The 20,407-nt window shown below is 36.6% G+C and overlaps 1 protein-coding gene across 6 annotated transcripts in view; it reads left to right on the top strand.

Annotated features, from left to right (window-relative positions):
• IFT81 (intraflagellar transport 81) overlaps window positions 1-20,407 on the top strand; it is a 43,555-nt gene that overhangs the window by 1,455 nt on the left and 21,693 nt on the right. For 2 of the 6 annotated variants that reach the window (XM_074605896.1, XM_074605895.1), the window contains exons 1-9: window positions 288-503; window positions 607-787; window positions 3,731-3,820; window positions 4,877-4,942; window positions 5,261-5,371; window positions 6,617-6,701; window positions 14,656-14,819; window positions 17,448-17,543; window positions 19,530-19,676. In XM_074605896.1, coding sequence (XP_074461997.1) covers window positions 460-503; window positions 607-787; window positions 3,731-3,820; window positions 4,877-4,942; window positions 5,261-5,371; window positions 6,617-6,701; window positions 14,656-14,819; window positions 17,448-17,543; window positions 19,530-19,676 — 984 coding nt within the window. In that variant the 5' untranslated portion in view covers window positions 288-459. Of the gene's footprint in view, window positions 1-287; window positions 504-606; window positions 788-3,730; window positions 3,821-4,876; window positions 4,943-5,260; window positions 5,372-6,616; window positions 6,702-14,655; window positions 14,820-17,447; window positions 17,544-19,529; window positions 19,677-20,407 lie in introns of those variants that run through there. The other 4 variants (XM_074605893.1, XM_074605892.1, XM_074605898.1 and 1 more) reach the window with 3 other exon arrangements.

The raw sequence follows: 20,407 nt of genomic DNA, 5'->3' as shown, positions 1-20,407 counted from the left end.
ACATCTTATATGGTAACGACCTTTAATTCAGTCCTTGTGTGTATTTTTGACTTCGGCTGTCCCAGTGGGTATGTGTAAAGCCTTGAAGACAGCTCCTTGCTTGTCCCTATAGAGTATGGTATAGGGGATGCCAGCAGAAGGCTCCTGCAGGTGTAGGCTGCCCCTCGGGCCCTGCTGCCGCAGCTGCTGTTGCGGAGTCAGCCAGGAGAGGGTGCCGCATGCCTGGCAGGGTCAGTCCCTTCCCCAGCCCTTTCCGACCAGCCGCCCGCGGCTGGATTGCACCCTCTGAGCCGGGTTATAACCCATAAAACGCACACTCTTCCCACGTCGTCTTTATTCCCGAAGAATATCGCGGAAAAGGATGAGTCGTTGTTGCTGGCTTTAGGCTTTTGATGCGTTATGGGGTTTTTATCTGTCCAAAGGTAGAAGAATCGGTGTCATAAACAGCGATCTGGCATCATGAGTATTTTCTCCTTTAACAACAGCATTAAGAAAATCATTAGGCAAGTGGAGAGGAAATGTTAAAATATAGCAAATTGTTTGTGTCAAGCCAGTGTTCTTTAGTTTGAGATTTATCGGTATTTTCTTTTTGTCATTTTTGTATAGGAGTGCATTTCGCCAAGGGTTAGTTACTGGAAGCAAACCTGTAATTTATCCTGTCTTACATTGGCTTCTTCAGAGGACCAATGAACTCAAGAAAAGAGCTTACCTGGCACGTTTCTTAGTAAAATTGGAAGTGCCAGCGGAGTTCCTACAGGATGATACTGTGGCTGACATCAACAAGCAGGTACCATTTTTCATGAATGCCAACACTTTATGTTAATTAATTAAAGTGCCAATAGGAGGAGGGATAAATGAAAGTGGGAGTTACTGTTGAGATATGTGTTCAAGTGAGTTATGTTAAGAGCATGTTGGAATCAAGGGTGACCAAAGATTTGTAATAAGAAATATGTCTTGACTGCCTTTCTTCCAATAACCCTGAAATTGTATATTAATAGGTAGCATTGAATTAAAAGGTGTTAAGCCCATTAAGTACTGGGTGCTAAATAATGGTCAGAGCCATGTTGGCTAGGACAGATTTTTATTTCTTAATTTTTAAACACTTTTTTTTCCCGTATGAATTACAACATGGATATTTTTAACTTTATAAATTACTACTTCAGACTAGTCCAGAAAATGTTATGACCAAATGCCAATGTCTCCTAATTGTCAATTGATTGTATAGCATTTAGTTCCTAATAGTTATATTAGCCTTATCCCACTTCAACCATTTATTTTTTTGTGAATAAGTAAAAAAATTCTTTTTTCTGGGCTGACATTCCTACTCATTATGTTCCCACTTCTTTTGTGAGCATTAAATGTTGATTTTAGATAGTCAGAGTGGGTGGGTTTGAAATGTAAAGCTTAAAGTGAACCAAAGTTATGTTTTTAGATCTGTATTATCTGAGGTACATATTTACCTAATTTTTATCCAGTTTTCTGTGCCTTTTGTTATGTATAGTAACTTGCAAAATCACAGTGTTTTCGAATGGTTGTAACAGGTAACTCTATTTATTAACTGTAAACCAACAAAGCTGTATAGTCTGACTGAAGCTTGGCTAAGCCTTTTATTTTTTTGTTTACACTAACAATATTGGATTTATAACTTGAAATAACTAAGTAGAAGTAGGAAAGAGAGAAAGGAATGTAGCTTCTATGTTTTTTCAGTATGTCATAGTCTTAATATGTATAAATATCCAGCTCCATTAATTCCATTACGTAAGATGTATTCCTTTTTGGGATTACAGTAATAGAATGGTCTTATTAAACTTATTAAATACCCTGCTGATTAATTCAAAACAGAAGCTGGGGTAATATAGTGCCTTAATGTAATTTACCATTACCATGCAAATATTTAGACACTAATGACTTAAAGAATTTGGCATAAAGTATTTAGATAGACAGGCTTGCAATACTGTATTTTAAGAGAAACATTTCAAACATGAGAGTTTGGAAATCTTAGACCATGGTCAGGTTTTATGGTGTATAGAATCATGCTCAAATGTACTTTTGCAAATTATTTTAAAAAGGTACTTAGAGTACTTGCCACCTTCTCAACTCTGTTGTGATTTGGACGTCAGATTGGTTGCAATATATCATTTAAAAACCAAGCAACTTAAGGCATAAATCTAGTTGTCTGGTTTTCTGTGAGTTGCCCCAGGTGCCAGGAATCTTTCTTTCTGCTACAGGAACCTGGGTGTTCTTCAGTCATTTGAGTGTGTCACTTATTTTGGGTGCGCATGGGGTAGCTGCAGCTTTTATTCAGTGAAAGTAAGAAACCTTCCCTTCGTTACCATCTGGCAAACTGTTATGCCCTTGTTTGAATCTTACCATTAGTCTTGAAATTTTGTGTCCCAATAAGAAAAAGACTTACTAAACTCCCCTTTTGAAAGAAGTAGAGAATGCCCACAAAGAAGAGCTGTTGGACGTCAGCAATTGTGAATACAGTTGCTTAGAGACTACCTGCTATTTCATTATTTGTTAAAGTACTTACCTTCTGTAATGCGTAAGTGATATAATGCAGGCCAGTTGTGTTTTTACTCCTACTTTTTTGTAACTCATTCTGCATTGTCCAGTGTCTGCATACCTTATCATACCTTTATTTGCCATTTAATCAAGCTTTTTCTCCATTATTTTATCTTCTTCTCAGTGGCCATTTTATTGGTATTTTTTTGAATTCATTCCAGCTTGTCAGTGTGTGTCTGATATTGAAAAAACCAGAAATGAACAGAGCATTCCAGATGCTGGTTCCTCAGGGTTTTATAGAATAGAATTGCTGCTTCACTGCTCAGGGGTATGATGCCTTTGTTTGAACTGGCCTTTGCTGTTGCCATTTTGTGTTCAACATTCATATCAATTGCTCTTTCCAGGAAGTAAAAAATGACTTGATATTCTCTTTTTAGATTTTTCCATCTTATTGAATGGCTGTTTCTGTGGAGATTATCTTTCCTTATATCTCAGCATGCGTTTCTCCAAGTTGAATCTAAATTTATTCCCTATCCATATTTCTAAACTCTTTCTGTCCCCTGTTATTTCTCTACCCACGCAGACTTTCACACTGCCTCTCAGTTTAAGATTACTGGTGGGCAATGTACTGATGTGGAAGTAGCACACTGTCTACTTCTTTCTAACTACCAAACTACATATATCAGTCTCTGTATTATACTGAGGGCACGATTATGCAATGTTTCAAAACTATTTCTCACATGTTAAGTCAGGTGTGCTCTTGGACCGCTTTGCGGGATTGAAGCTCAGTGCTCTATGAATTCAAGCCCCATTGCTTCGATCAAGCATGTTGTTAGATTAAGCTCTTCCTTTTTGGGCTGATAAATTTACGTATGTGATATCTACAGATTTATAGTAAGAGAGAATAATTTGTTAATACAGCATTGTCCCGTTCAGATAACATTTTATCTTCCTGTTTGGAAAATACAGTATGTATTACAAGGGAAGAGGTGAAAATACTGAAGAAATTGTGAAACTTCTGAGTGTACCTTCAAATGGAAGATAATTGTGATTTTTCATTTTTGCTTTTTAAGTTGACAAGCTTTTGTGATGAAAAAATGCCTTTAATTCTTGTTCTCGCCATATTTCTATTTCCATATTTAATGTCTTAGTGGTAAAGCAACATGTTGATTGAAAATCCTTAGACACAGAGCTCATTCTGCATGGTTTTGATTTCATTTTATAGTATGAAGAACTGATGGAAGCATTTAAAAACCTACATAAGGAGTGCGAGCAGCTCAAAACATCTGGTTTATCTACTGCAGAAATAAGAAGGGTAAAAAAACCTGACAAAATTGCACAAGTTTTGTTTAGATTTTTTTTGAATGTCAGTTCTATTTTTGTTGGTTTTGTGGACTCATTGCAGTGTGTAAGTTGTAGAGGTCAGAGCTGATAAACACTGCGGCTGCCTTTTTGAAACTGTTCTCTGTTGGCAAACAGATTAGAAAGTCCTCACTCGTGCTTAGAACTGAGCTTTCTGAGGCAGATTGGGAAACAAGGCTGCCAAGACTGTTCAGCATGATTTTCACGTATTAGAAGTCCTTCTCCTGTGAATGCAAACTGATACAGAGCCTTTTGCTTTACGGATACAGGGTAATAATTTCAGAGGGTGTTGAATGAATTAAGATCTTAAGTCAACAAAAATAATGATCCTATGTGTGGCAAAGGGGTTAAGTAAAGATATTTGACCTATTTCAGCAAAATATTTAAGCATTTGTACAGCTTTCCAGTAAGACATATAGACAAGTTAAGCAAATGTTGAGATAAGGTCTACATTTGGAGAATTTATTTCTATTTCTTTCATAGCTATCAATCTCTGCTGTTTAAAGATAGGATTAAAGGAGAATAATCGGATATGTGTTTTAGCACTAGAAAGTGTTTTTTTTTAAACACAATCGTAATAGAAAAAGTGTCAGCAAACATCACTTATATGCAACTTCACGTAAAATTGTCTGCCAGGAAGTTGCATTAAGAACATATGTTTGACTGCATCAGGTGTTGAATTCATGCTGATTTTTTCTTGGTGGTTTCTGTTTGTTTGTTTTTATTTTAGAGATGTCCACCTGCTTTTATTTTAAATGTTCGCACTAATACTGAAGGTTGCAGATGAAGGAATATTAGCATAAAGAGAGTGGGAACTGTGGGGGAAGTGAGAGAGGAGAGAGAGATTGGAATCCTGGGTGTTCTGATCATAGATCAATAAAATTATAACCATTTCCGTGTATCCATAGAAGAATTCTGACTTTCATATTAATTTGAACAGAATTTAGTCCAATCCATATTATTTTGTAAATAAATTAGCATTTCTTTATCTATTTTTTCTGCTTTTTAGGACATCAGTGCAATGGAAGAGGAGAAAGATCAACTTGTCAAAAGAGTAGAACGTCTTAAGAAGCGGGTAATAAGAGAAGTAACGCTGTTACATTTCAGTGTCATAATCCTTGGCTTGCAACTCTGATTTTGGAATGCAAACAAGGATTAAGATAAACATACTGTATGTCTAGGAAGGAATCGAGTAACTAATTGACCTACAGGGAATCTCCCTAGGCGTTAGTCCAGAGCTTTTAAGAATCTTGAGTCCAGTACTTCGCTGTCATTTCTGAGTAGTAACATGTATGGAAAGGAAGTGCTAAGTGGGCTTGTGAGACATATGATCTCTTTAATGTATTTCTCAACTATCTGACAGTAACATGCACTATTTATCCACTTGCTGTAGGTGGAGACAGTACAAAATCATCAACGAATGCTTGAAATAGCAAGACAGCTTCGCTTAGAAAAAGAAAGAGAAGAATCTTTGGCTCAACAGAAACAAGAACAAAAAAATCAGGTACTGACATAAAAGCACGCCTATTAAAATAAATAGTTGTTGAAATTTGTTTGGGAATCATGCATTTTAAAAAGTACATCAGGAACAAGAGTACAGAGCTTCTTCCAACATCAGAAAATTAAATCCCATTTTAAATATAAATATCTGTGTACATTTTAAGGGAAGAGGCTTGACCCTGCAAGTTTTGAACACCTCATTCAAGGTACTTGGCTGCCTCAGCTGTCGCTGACATCATCCTGTAGCAGTCCCAGGAAATGTTCTATGACTTACTGTTGTAGCGCTCAAAGACAATTCTTTATATTTATGGTAGTGAGCAAATGTTTCCTTAGTTTGATTTGTATCTCTGTGCATCCGCAGTAAGATTTCAGGGGCTGAAGTACCTCAGCTTTTCACTGGGTGGGGGGAATATGTATTCAGGAGCAACCTTGGGATTTTGGTCCTCGAGTTTGACAAAGATGATGTCCTGGGAAGCACTGGAAGCAGCTGACATCGCAGTATAAGGGTGGGTTTTATTCCTGAGCTACGTTGTCAAAACAAAATACTTAAATAAAACCTGGTGCCACATTGTTATATCATCTCACCAAATTCTCTAACAGGAACTTCTACACTGTGTTAAAAGGGGAAAAAGCCCCAGATTTCTGCTATTACGGATGTGGAATCAATGTGAATCAATAGGCTTTCAAACTGTTGGGTATTTGCTTGAACCTGAGTGAGGTCACAACTAAAATGAATGTGATGTCCAGCTAATTCCAGTTCTCAGTACACATCCCTCTCAATCACAAAAATGCTAATCAACTGGGTGCAGTTTGGCAACAGGCTTTCCAGTGTGCTCTCAAGTTGGACACTGGATTGCTGTGACAACTCAGCTGCATTGAACAACTGCAATATAAGGATAGTTATCAGCTGTAATCATGATTGTTGCTATCTTTTTTTGTTTGTTTTTTCAATGTTCAAGCCACTTATTTTTTTTGGTTGAAAATTGTCTAATGAATTTCTTCCATAGAGAAAATATCGCTTGGGAGTACAAGAATACTTTGCTTAATTAATACTAGAGAATATCAAGTAAACCCAGGCCAATTGCTGAAAATTTGTTCTGGCACGTTCCCTTGTGAAACAGATAATCACCAGATGCTTATAGCTACCACTTTTTATTTTGGGGATTCTTTTTGATACTTTTTTGTTTTAGTTGTTTGAATATGCATTTCAAAGGAATGAGCTTATGTGCGTCCAATTCTCTCTCAAAAGTTGTTCCATGCAGAGCAGAGACTGCAAAGAGCACAGCTCCAGCTGAAAGAGATGCATCACGCAGTAGTGGATTCAAAACCTGAAAGTAAGTAGTAATCTCTAAAGGCTGGGGGTTTACACTTCTCTGTTAGAAATGAAATCAAAACTGGGTGGCTGTCAGTAATATGGTAGTGCCAAAAAGCATTTAGGAACTTCAGAGAATCTAAAGAAAGAAATAACTTGTGTTCTAAAGGCACATGCTGGAGATTCTAGGCTTGAATATGCCTTGCCACAAAAAGACACGGAGACAATCACAAGGGAAGATGATATCAATTGTATCTTTGAGGTCCACTTTTTTAAAATCTTAGAACAGCTAAATACCGAATACTAACTACTCTGCAAGAAATAAACAGTTGTAATTACAAAGGGTTGGAAAAAGCAGAAACATCTTTGAAAAGACACACTTCTGATTTAGTAAGGTTTTATGTCTTTTGTGTTTGTAATTGGGCATTGGTGAAATACTGCTTCTTAAAAATTTTCTCAATTAATGTACACATACATTGAATACTATGTTTTATTCAGTGTAGGCTTGTTTCTAGTTACCTTCTATAAAATATTTGTTTGAAAAGTTTAAAGGCCTATTTCTTATTGGAGTGCAATCTTGTGCTGTAGTTTTGTATGGTAGCAAAAATAAAGCTACTTCCTCATTAAGCTTTTTTTATAAATCATGTATTATATATATATACACACACAGTCATATATTATTATGCTTGTAAGTATATATAATATGTACTAGATATATCTATATATTAAAGCCTATATATTTCTATATGAATATATTTGTTTACTTGTGAAAATACTTTGTTCTCATGATACGACTGTAGCTGATTGTGTTGTATGTTGCAGTATTACATTAATAATAGCAAGATTGCTTCTGCTCATTTTCAGGGATATCTCAGTCTGCAAATAACCTCAGCAAAATAAGTTGGTAGTCTATGATCATTTATAAAAATAGCAGGTGGGAAGGAATTGTAGTTACTTGATAAATGCATAACTGTCTCCAAAGGCCACAATTTTACAACCTCTGGGTTTCTGATGATTTAATCACTTTGAAGGAAATGTAACAAGTATTAGCCTGGTGGTTTGACAACAAAACTGGGAGTCAATTCAGTGTTTTCAGATGTATGTGATCTTTGGCAAATCGCGTAACCCCTTTCAGTTTCTCTCTTGCACTTTGTTGTTAATAACACGTCAGAGGATTGATAGAGGTTTTGTGAGCTGTTCGTACAGGCTTTGGGGTTGATTTAGAGGGAAATGCTTTACTGCATCTAAAGTAGTGTGAAGATATAAGACTCAGAATGGTCTCTTTCACCGGGCTTATCCAGTCGCATTCTAAATTGCTATGGTAAAAAAATGCCATAGAATGATTTTTGTTATATGTATAGATTACTTGCAAAATGGTAGAATCTGACTATTTATCAATTTAAATTAAACTTAGTAAAGGAAGTCATTGTCCTACTCTTTCAAGTACACTTAATCGTTCAGTTGCGTCACGTAACTGCTTTGGCAGCTTTTTTGAGTTAGAGAAATTTTTTCAGTCGCCACCACGTTGTGTTGTTATTGCTTCATAATTTTACTTTAATTATCTTTATGATGCTCATCAGACACTGAACCACAAATGGAACTAAAAGAGTATCAGAACTATCTTCTTTACTCAAAGGGACCTGCAGTGGATTTTATAACTGTTCCATTTTTGCAGTAGCTATCAGGGAGTTTATACAGCGAAGCTGTATCAACATTTCTATTTCAGTTCCTGGGGCTTTTTTAAGGCCAATGGAAACTTGATGGGCTCAGTTCACAGAAGCAAAGGTAACATAATAAAAAGCCAGTAAATATGTCATTTAATCATTGAGATGAAAATAAAGATAAAGTTAACATATTTAATTTCCTTATCTTGAGTCCTGCTTGCAGGGAAAAAAAAAGTGTTTAGATGTTCCAAAGAAAAACTTGGAGTCATTACTTAAGAAAACTTGTGTTGAAATTTTGCCCAAACAAAGCCTTCAGGACTTAGCTTTGTAATTGCTTTTCCCCATAGTAGTTACAAAGACACTGCCTGTAGTAGCAATTACAGAATGCCAACTGTGTTTTTTAAATAATTGAAATTAGGTGACCACAATGCACTGAATAGGATTCCATTTATTTTAAAAGCTTTGTTGGTCTAGAGTTAGTACCATTTATTTTATTTTAAAAATTCCCTTTGGCTGCAGTTAGGTACCTCAGCTGCCTACTCGTATCAGTATAGCTTGTGTGCTGACAATTCAGCGGCTGGTCGGTAGGTGTGGATTTTCACTGGAAGTTAGATACTTCCTTTTAAAGTAATTTTCATCCATTTTTAATACTTCTGGTGTTTTTCCTTCTGAAGCAAGATAAAATGATAAAAGTTGTTGTTCACTAGTAGAAGCTTTTTTGTTTGTCTTACGGATGCATGCTTCTTTGATTACTCCATCTTATAATTAATTTAGGATTAAGTACTTTAAAGAAATGTAAAGGAACTCTTTAAGGAATGCAACTAGCACATATTCATAAGTACCCTTAACATGCAATTAGCATCATTCTGCTTTAGCTGTGCCAGGAAAATACAGCTTATGGTTAGTAGGTGTTTAACTCTTAGAAATATAATACTTAGAAGACTTCGTATTATCTAATGAAAAACAGTTGATTGTTATGAGATGTTTTGTAGACTAAAATTGATCATACTCATTTCCACAGTACACTCTGTCCCTGTTTATTAACTTCAGTACTACTCGGGATGTTGTTGGACTACATAGAGGCAGTTGCTGCTGATAGCACTAAGTAACATGAATTTGCAGTTTCTGGGGTTTTTTGTGTTGCTGCTGTTCCGGATGTGAACAGTATTTTTATTAACACTGACCACTAGTTTGAATAACCTAGCTCATGCTTTCTCAGCAAGATTGCCATCTTTTTGCTCTGAACATCTCTGCTGGCACAAACACAAATTATTAATGCCAAGAAGCGAACTGAATTACTGAAATTCTTGATCTCTGTCCATTTTACAGAACATTATTTTTCACTTTATTGGCAGAAATATGAAGAAGTGGATGACTAGATTGAAAATATTGATTAAAAGAATGTGTTAAGATGATTGTTGTTGATAAACAGTGAAATGTGTAATTTATATACTTCATTAAGTTAATATGTAGTAATAGATTTAGCGCACTGAGAACTTCAAAGATACCAGTCAAAGAGGAATTGCTTTGTACAGATGACTATTTTTATGTCATTCTGAATACTGGATAAAAAATAGAAATTTAGGATGCTATTATTTAAATACACCATTTGAATGAAAACATTAACATTTTTCTTGTCCACGAACTATCTTTCCCTAAAATTCCAAGTTTAAATAATCTCCACCAACACTTCAGACTCCACTATAATTAGAGTTATAGATGTATTTGGTAAAGGAGAATGGCTTAGGTGGAACTTTATTTCCATCTTTAAATTATTTAATTTATTATAAAGTCACTGTCAACTGATGCAAGGTCAGGAGTAAAGTGCATTTAAACTAACTTGATATCTTTAAGAATACAAGTCTGGTTGGTAAGATTAGTAGTATTGCCATGGTTGACTTCTTTAAGACCATTGACTCTTAACTTGCACCCCATTCTTGCACCCAAGAAAAATGAGGCAGCAAAAATTCAACATTACCTATGTGAAAAGGATTAGGAGTTTATTAAAAGTTTTGGAAAGGAAATTAATCAGGGAATCATCACTGAGTGGATGTGTTTCTAATCGGGACATGCAGAAATCAATGTCTGGGTCTTTTTTGTTTAGTATTTACATCAGATACCTGAAAGAAAATAGCAAATGATCACTCATGAAATTGTCAGATGAAATAGAAATTGGGGAAATGACAGAATAATGAGGAGAGCAGATTGTTGATTCAAAGTGACCTTAATCACAGGAAGCTGAGCCTATGCCAACAGCATATATTTTAAGGAACAGGCAAATGCCACAGTATTCCTTTAGGAATAACGTATATGCAATGTAGTTAGAGCATGTGGGACTCTCTCCTAACAAGTGACTCTGAAAAGGACTTGTGGGTCATAGTGTAAAAATGGTAGAACGGGATCTCCCAGTGTCAAAGATTTGATGTTATCCATGCATTTATTTATGGAAGAAAATGGAATAGGAGAGTTATGTTACCTCTCTTTTTATCTCTGATCTGTCCATCACTGCAACACTGTCCATTGACCAGAATTCAAGAATCTTGAAAGGTCAGAGAGATCTTAAAGAGCATCAATAACAATTATAAACATGGAAAGCATGACTTCCGATGGCAACTTCAGGAAGCTTTTTAGTTTTTCAAGGAGATACCAAAAGGATGATTTGATCATAATCTGTCAGTGTTTGCGTGTCCCAGCCCGCTGTTTAATACAGGGAAATTGGGAGTGATATCACTGGAAGCTGTGGATGAAATAATTTCAGTACTCTGTTGTTGAGGGTGATTGCAGAAAGGGAAGCGAAGGTTTGGATGTAAGTGAATGCCATGTGGAAGTCTGTTCTAGACCTGCCTTTTCCTAGGTGATATTAAGCAAAGTGTTTAAGAATGATCTGCTTTCTTCCCCCTCCACCTCTTTGAAAAAAAAACAGTTATTGTTGCAAATGGTTTTGGCATAGGATGCACAATTGGTAGCCTGTAGAGGGAAAAGTAGGAATCTGAGTGCAAAGTGAATCAAGTTTTAGATCCATTAGCAGAATTACGAGAGAAACTTGCCTCTTCCCTACATGACCGAGCAAGCACTAAGAAACTCTTTCTCCCATCCCTCCCTTTGTAATAATAATAATAAAAAAAAATTGAGTGGAAAACATGAGGAGTTGCTGTTAATAGCTCTCCACGTGTAAATACGTGGTTGGCAGAACCTTGCTAAAATAACCTTAGGGCACAGAGCCAGACTTTCTGTGCAGCTTACGTATGTAGATTTTGTAACCATAAGTCAATGCTAAAACATTAAAAACAGAATTTATGTGTGTAATGGAAAGATTTAAAGTATGCTTGCTTTTCTTTCCTCTAGCCTGGGAATTTGAAAAAAGAAAGTTTTTCCCTGAGAAAAAAAAAAAACAACAAAAAAAACCCAAAAAAAACAGGAGCTGCCCTCTGTTTTGTTTTTTAAGGTTCTGTTAAGCAGCAGAAATAGTTCTTAGGTGGTTACTTCTCCATATGTTGAATCATATAGGAGGAAAAATATATCCAAAGTATCTTAGGAAAGAAACTGTGTTAGTCATGAGGGATGTTGACATCATCATGTCTTTCCCCATGGAGATGTCGTTTTAACTCGCTTCATTGCTGGTTGCACCATCAAGAGTAAGCGTGATGCAGAAACAGTCGGTGTTGAAAAGAAGTTGGTAATAGCTCTCAGGTTATCTGAGAAATAAATCTAGATAGTCATCAAGGTTATACCCTGTGAAGTCAGTAGGTCCCTGCTCTTATGAAAGCAATTCTTTAGGCATCGTTATTTCCTGAATTTAGTGTCATATCTACAGTAAATATTTAGGCATGTATGTTTTTATAAGAAAACTGGAATTGTACAAGAAATAAAGTATAGGCTATATATGCAGGGGTTTTTTTGCTACTAAGAGGAAAACAAGAAATTAGTTTGATGAAATAAAAATATTAATATTTAATATCAGAATAATTTAATTGATATCACTTTGATTTCCACATGAAATATCTTGGTTATAAATATCAGATTGGGAGATGCGTTCCTAGTCAGTTCTGAGGTGATAATTCAGCTCACAGTGTACGTGGGAAGCTGTGCTGCATTTGCAGAGGTGGTAGATTTCTAGTGAGACATTAAAATGTGGTCCCTCCTGCCCAGCCCCGTCGTGGGCTGAGGAAGACTGGAATTGAGTTCTTCTGGAAGAAAGAAGTAGGAATTCTCTCTCAGTAAGTCCAAGTGTGTTCCTCAGGGTATAGCTGTCGTGCCAAGTACATAATGGCTACGGCATACATAGAGTAACTCCGCTTACTGTTCTGAAACCACGTTGATGCTCTTTGTTTTGCTCAAGATAAATGACCTTTCCATGAAGGGGAAAAGATGGTGTGGGAGTGTGGCTTTTCATAAACACAGAAATCAACAAACTAAACTGCTGGAAAAGAGGAATTCCCGCTCATTTTTAGTTTGTGTTGACTTGACTTTGTTAGCCAGCCTGCTTTCCCTAGGGGCTGTTTTCTTTCTTCTAGTTCTTGAGGCTTTCTCAGGAACTAGTGGCTTATTTCCTCTCTGGCAGCTGAACCAAGTAGCTTTCCTTTTAGTCTGAGCTGGGAGCAGAGGGTGAGGAGGATCTATCAGTACAGTGTTTCTAGAGGTAAACAGCAGCGGAACGGCGGGGCCCCCTTTTCCTGGGCTTGTATTTCACTTTGTTCTGACCTTTTTGGTCAGTCAGCGATGCGGTCAGCAGGCTTTTTAGCCTGAGAACCAAACCCTCTGCTTTTCCCTACATCGTTTTGCACCTCTCTTTCAGCAGCATCAGCTGTACTATTATTATCTCTGTACTCAAGCTTTTCTCTTCTTGTGCAGTATATGAAAGAGACCGAATTCCTTGCTTTTCGTGGCATTTTATGGCAATTCCATATTCTCCCAAATATGGAGAGAAACTCTTCCCAAAAAAACCCTCAGCTCTAGCAAGTAGCTTTAAAAAGTACCTAGGATACTTGCCTTTTAGTCATCTAGATCATGAAAAATATTCTGAAATACCTATTCCCACACTCATCTGACATATAACTTCCAAATCTTACTGTGTTCCTTGGCACAGGTGTCTCGGAGGAGTAATTGCACTAAACTGCCTGTTGTCAGCAGAAGACTGTATAAAGTAATTTAAAAAGATCCTTTATTTTATTCTGTCACATTTTTCTAGCTGTGTATTGTTCTTATCTGCATGTACCTGTGTTTATTTATAAATTATCTGTTAAGGAGGCTAAATTACTCTCCCGAGCAAGAGCCAAGTCATCATAAGCATGGTAACATGCAGTGTCCATCAGGCACAAACTTAGGCAAGGAGCAAAACTCATAAATGAGGTTGCTTTTCTCAACAGAATTTTTGTCATTACTCAGGAATACCTTCTTGTTTTTTCTGTTTTGTTATTATTTTCAGCATTCTCAGTCTATATACTGTCCTGAGATTAAGTGTTTGTTCTTACAAGAAAAAATAGTTTGCTATTTACAGGGATGCAATTTATAAGCGTTCCAGCAATGTAAAAGACCCTTAAAGTAGACATACATTCGATTCTGCTCATATTAAGGCCTTTTTAGATGCCAGACTGGAACAAAGTTTTATTTTAAGGCGGCATTTGCAAGGATATAACAAATCTATACATGAGCTAGGCCAAATTAAGATCTTTGTCCAGATAAAGGATTCACCCTGAGATAATTTCTGTGTGTAGATGAAGTAATTCACACGAAACAATGACCCATGCAATCTGTCAGTAGAACCAGCTTCAGGATGCTGGCTCTTCTGCTCCAGTCAAGCAAGTTCCAAGGGATAACAAGCTTTGAAAACGCTCTGACGTGCTTTGCCTCTCACCTTGCGTGCACATAGGCACGAAAGTCTAGCCCTCAACTTTTAAAACTTAAAAAGAATGTAATTCACAACAATAACAACAAAAAGTGACATAGAATCCAGTGTCTTGGTGTGTGTAAGATACACATAGGGTTAATGACTTTCTAGATCAATGCTGCATGTTGAATTTTGTGCCTGATTCAGCTCGAGTTTCATGTAAGAAGGGTTTTACTTGTTTATCAATGAAAAGAATCTTTCAAGGACTTAATAGTTATATGTTAGAGATACAGATGGATAGTAATACATATTGTTTAACATCCAGATTAAAAATCTAAATCAAGTAACTACCTGTTTGAAGACTCAAATGTTATGCTGTTGTTATTTTAATCTGCTATTAAGTACTTAAATGTGTTGGTGAAATCAAACTTAATTATCCGCTACATTACTTTTATAGACACACACTGATTTAAGTTGTTTTTAAGGTTTAATGAAGAAACTAGAAGAGGAGATAAATTTCAATTCATACCTGGTTACTGAAAAATTACCTAGAGAGCTTGAAAGTAAGAAGAATTCAGCATATTTCTTACAAAAAGTGGTTGCGGAGCCAGCTATGAGTCAATCTGATCTCAATGTACTTGAAATCAAGGTACGTTCACCAAGATCACGCTTAATTTGTGTCCTGTAGCATAGTCTAAGGTTCTTGTACACTGCACTTTTCTTATGTCTACTTCATATCCGTGAGAAAATGTTTCGTTCCCAAAGAAACATGCATTCAGTTGTAAAAGAAGAGAGATGTGTTAATCACTAAATACAAACCCTCAGAGAAGTTTAAAAAAACCAACAAACACAATACAAACAAAACCAATCAAACACACACCCCCCCAACCAACCTCCAAACCCAATGCTATCCTTAAATGCTGTTTATAAAATTGTGTTAGCAGTTTGCTATGATATGAGCAGAGATGTTAATTTAGCACTTAAAGGTTTGATTTTTCTTCTCTTCGGTTTTCACTTGTTTTAAACTCTCACTGACATCAAGGGAGTTTATACCAACACAGAGAGAGTGTTTATGGGGTGATGAACAGCATTCTCTGAGTGACACATCTTCAGCAATATTACTTCTTAATCCACGTGCAATGGCTGAGACCTCCTTAGTGTTTGGAATAGGTCTGTATTGTTTATTTTAGTTGGTAAGACCAAAGGAAATTTGGGGATCAAATACTTGATTGACCTTTCCAGATTTTTTTGAGAAGTTAAAAGCAAATGGTGTTAGAATGAGCAAAAATCCTTATTTGTATTATATATCCAAAATGCGTAGAGGGATTTGTTGCCGCGGAAGTACATTTCTATATTTCACTCAATGAAGTTTTCATATATGCATAATCCTAAGTGAAAGATTAAATATGTAATATTATGCTCTGGAAGAATTTAGAGGAATACTAATTATTAGTATTTCTCTTGATGATAATGAAAATTTACAGCAGCGTTAGCTAGGGTAGGAAGACCAGTCCTACATACTACTAGGTACACTCTTCACTCTAAATGTCATCTTCCTTTATCAGTTGGTTTTTAATATTCCCAGGATCTCCAGCTCTGGCTTTGCCGTGAAAGATAACAAGGCAACAGAGTATTTGTAATAGATCAGAGAATGATTTACCCATAGGCCTGAGGGCTTCCAGCTTCGGTCTTGAAGCAGCAAGAAGTTCAGCAGGTACATCAACGTGAGAGTAGCCTCGGCATTCACGCCTAGTACACGCCAAACTCCTGTAACAAAGAAATGCCCACAGGTTTTTTGGATCGGATGAGAATCAGCAGTCAAGTGTCATCAACAATACGTTCTATTTTAAGGTTAAGGTTAATTATTGTAAACGTCAATCAGTAACAGCCCAATGCCATTTTGGATCCCAATTGTTACACTTTCAAGGATGACAGCACTATTAAACGGTAGATGAGGTCTGAAATATTCAACTAGCTCTGTCATTCAGCTCCTAGTTTATTTCTTCTAATCAAGGCAATATTTGTGGTTGCAGTTATTTCTTTTAGGCATAGTTGAAGCCCTGTTTTGCACCTTTCTTTTCGAAGAGTATTGTTGGGTTTTGGGCAATATTTTAAAAAGGTTGGGTTTTTTTCTTTCTCCATAAGGTAACTGTTTAATTTGTTATATTTTGGAAGTATGATCCTCTTAGTAGATAATAAAAACATGTCATATACTTGGCTGTTAAAGTCAGCCTTCTGTCATCTCAGTGTCTTAAAAAGGAGCTGAATTGCACCAAGCATGCTATGTCATGCATTTTATAGTACATAAACCAGGAATTTATTCACAGAAGTGAATAAATGCTGTCTTCAAATTCAGGCCTGTTCTAGTTTTGTGAAAGAATAGAATTTACAGGAGATTTTTTTTTTTCCCTGCGTGTTGGCATATTATTAGTCCTATTGAGCACTTTATTCGAAATACTTAGCTTTCAAAGTACACAGATATTGCTCATAGAAATGTTAGAGTAATGCCCAGCACTGTACCTGCGTTACGTTTTGACTTCATTGGATTTCAGCACGTATTTACCCTGCTTCCTTATCAGCACTCATCTGGTTAGCAGAGAATCAAAGGAAGGTTGCTAGGGCTGTGGTTTCCACGGCTGATGAGAGTCCGACTGTAACGTTAAGCCAGGACTGGAAAAGCTGCAGTCAGTGCACTGGTGTAGCTGTGTATGAGTTCCCAGATGCAGTCGGCTCTATAGCTTCAGCTGGAATGAAGATCAACAATTTGAGACTATGGACAAACAGGTGCATTTTGCAGCAGTAGAAAGAAGGTACCATAGAGGTGGAATACGATGGCCTGTGACTCTTCAAAGTATGGATGAAATTTGATATCACCTAGTATTTATTTACTCCCCTTTAAATTTCTGATAAATGGTTGAGTGAAAAGGAATTTTGGTTAATTGTGATAAAATTACATTTTTCACATAGTATGTGACAACATCAGTCTTTTTTCCACCCATACCAATTCACATGCATTTTTCCCTCCATGTACATCGGTTTACTTCATTTTCAGGGCCAACGTCATATTTCTGCCTTATCATAAAGGCACAGAACTGGAAATCCAAAAACAGCCTCTTCCGGGCCAATACTTAATGACTCATTGAGTTTTTTGGGCTTGTTTCTCTGTTTTTAAAAAGGGAACTAGCTGGATTGTAAACCTGGTTTGCAAAGCATTTAATTGCTGGAGAAGACAAAGAGATAAAGCTCCATTTCCTTAGTTTTCTACTCTGTCTTGCAGATAAATGAAGTAAATGCACAAATGAATCAGCTTATTGAGAAAAGAATGATGAAGTATGAGCCAATTGATAGTAAATTTTCCATGTATCGCCAACAGGTAAGAAGGAACAAAACATTTTTTAAGCAGAAGCAGTAGAGCAATTTCAGTCACTGATGGTGTTACATACTGATTTTTTTCTTTAATTTATTTAGTATAAATCAATAGAAATACATAATAATGGAGAACAGAAAGAAAATAAATAGCTGTTGAACATATGTATGTTTAGGGCTGAGGCAAACAATTGCTTTCAGCCCTGTTAGTGAGTTTGAATTGATGGCTGTCCTTAAGCTGTTAGGTGTTGCCCTTCAGCTGTATCACAGTGATTCTGGAAGGATCATTTTGGAGCAGCTATTTTGGTAAAGCTCCAGCTGTGGATAGATTCTTAAAAGGCAGCATGTGGGCTGCCTGCTGCAGTCAGACCTAGATGCAAAGCTTGCTTTCAGTTATATCCCTTGCTTGTGTTTGACCACATGCTATTTTTCCCGTTGCATCTACTAAGAAGGTATTCTTTGATTATTTTTTTTTTTCATCCTGAGGCTATGAAATAATCTTTCCAGAAAATAGGCTGTCTGGTCTAGTCTTAGTAAATTTACAAGTTATAAAAAGGATTTATGAACTCCAAGATAATCAGAGCTTACACAGAAATATGAGGGATTTCTTTTCCAGGCAACCTGTACAGCTGCTAATTTTATTACAGATTTTCACGATGATGCTTATGGTGACGGCTTAAATAAAAAGGCTTAAGTAAAATGTATCAATAGGAGGAAAAAAACTGTGATAAAATGTATACTGCGGTTCAGTCACATACGCAATATGAAACACGCCATTTTGTTTTGTAAGAGATGCTCTTCTTCCCAGATGAAAAGCTTGCTACATAATGTGCTGGTACCAAAGACCAACTGGCTTGTGATATAATTATGTTCAGTGGAGGAACCACTCCAGGAATTCAGGTTGCTGCTGTGAGTTGAAAGCATGTGGTGGTCTTTGCTTTATTCTGCTAGGGACTGGCTTCCGTTTCACAAAATAATCATATATATTGTACCACAATTTGGCACTGCAGATATCTCATGAAGGGAAGAGCTGAGCTACTACCCCAGCAGAATTCTGTTAGATATATATTTAGAAGTAAAGCTGGTCCTTTTAACCTAGTCAGTTTGTATTTTGCTTCATTTTTTCTTACGTTTTTCCTTTCATATGAAAAAACCGACCATGCCTCATGCTCATGCATCTAAATTAACGTGTTGTGTTATTTTAAAATATTTTTAAATAGTATACTTTGGCAAGATAAGAACACTTTTTTTCCTGAACTAATGCATACTTATGCTCCCAAATCTGTTAGCTTCTGGTCAAATGTTAGGTACTCTTAAATATTCTGCCTCGTATAAAATATTATTTTTTAAATGCTTTACCTTCTAGACTCAAAAAATAATAATCTGTAACCTACACTATTTCTGTACTGTATTGCTTTATTCATCGTCTTCTAGCTATTTGCCAAAATTTAGCGGCTTGGTTCTGCTGTTAGTATAACATATTTCTGTAGGTTGGAGTAGGTTGCAGTTATAAAAATCTGTATTATGACATTTGTGAAATCTTGGATAACTTTCCAGTTTAGCCATGTTGGTGTATCTCACGTATGCACAAAAAGGGACTAAGTAGAAGAAATGGAGCAGCTAAAATGCCTACCTTTTTTCTTCAATGAAAATGAAAAAATGAGGTGAAGAAATAGGAATCTAAAATGTAAAAGATGTCAACATGAATCTGGGAAACAAGGGTATGTTTGAATTCTCGGCTTTACTGAAGGAAGTTGGGAGTCTGCAATCAACTTCAATGAAGTTGTGGTTTAACCCACTGTATATAATGCATAATCGATGCTTTTTGATTTGCAGTTAGACATGCTCACATTTCTTAATGAAAATCAGTTTGACAGTTAAAATGTGGTTTCAGTGGTGCAATACCTGAAATTTAATGGATTACATTTGACTAATGATTAAACAAGGCAATTTTTACTTTACTTGTCCATATGCATTTTTAATGATCATGCAGGCATCTATAATTTCCCGGAAAAAGGAAGCCAAGGCAGAAGAACTTCAGGCTGCTAAGGAAGAGATGTCCAGCACTGAAAGGCAGATGCTACAGAAGACCAGTCAGGCCCATGAGTTAGAAGGCTCTGAAGTTCTGAAAGGGGATGAGGTATGCAACATGACAGTGGATATAAGGAAGAGGAAATTTGTAAGAGATGGATCAATTTTTGTTAACTTGCAATTTCCTTTTAACTTTACATTGCAGTAACTGCTTCTACAGTATCTTATCCATTTTTATAGTATGTTGTCAAACTACATGGTGTTAGCATTGCAACAGATTGGCCTCACTTTTTTTTTGTGCGCATTTTTCGACATCAAAGTCCAAAGTTAACATATTTAAAGACTTTTGTTCTTTTTTAATGTGCAGATAGTACAATGGTGTCCAGTGCTTTCAAATGCTTTCCAATATTTATACTGCATCAGTGCTTGGTTTGTATGATAGAATGGTTTGGGTTGGAAGGGACCTTAAAGCCCACCCAGTGCCACCCCCTGCCCTGGGCAGGGACACCTCCCACCAGCCCAGGTTGCTCCAAGCCCCGTCCAACCTGGCCTTGAACCCCTCCAGGGATGGGGCAGCCACAGCTTCTCTGGGCAGCCTGGGCCAGGGGCTCACCGCCCTCACAGCAAAGAATTTCTTCCTGAAATCTAATCTAAATCTCCCCTCTTTCAGTTTAAAACCGTTACCTTTTGTCCTATCACTAAGCTCCCTGATAAACCTCCCGTCTTTCCTGTAGGCCCCCTTTAAGTACTGGAAGGCCACTATAAGGTCCCCCTGGAGTCTCTTCTTCTCCAGGCTGTTTGTAGCTATTTTCAAATTATTAATTTCAGTTATTCACATTG

The sequence above is a fragment of the Larus michahellis genome, chromosome 13 (assembly GCF_964199755.1).
Source record: "Larus michahellis chromosome 13, bLarMic1.1, whole genome shotgun sequence".
In the NCBI taxonomy this organism is placed as follows: Eukaryota; Metazoa; Chordata; class Aves; order Charadriiformes; family Laridae; genus Larus; species Larus michahellis.
Note: the sequence above shows the minus strand (reverse complement) of the source record. Positions and strands in the feature narration are given on the sequence as shown.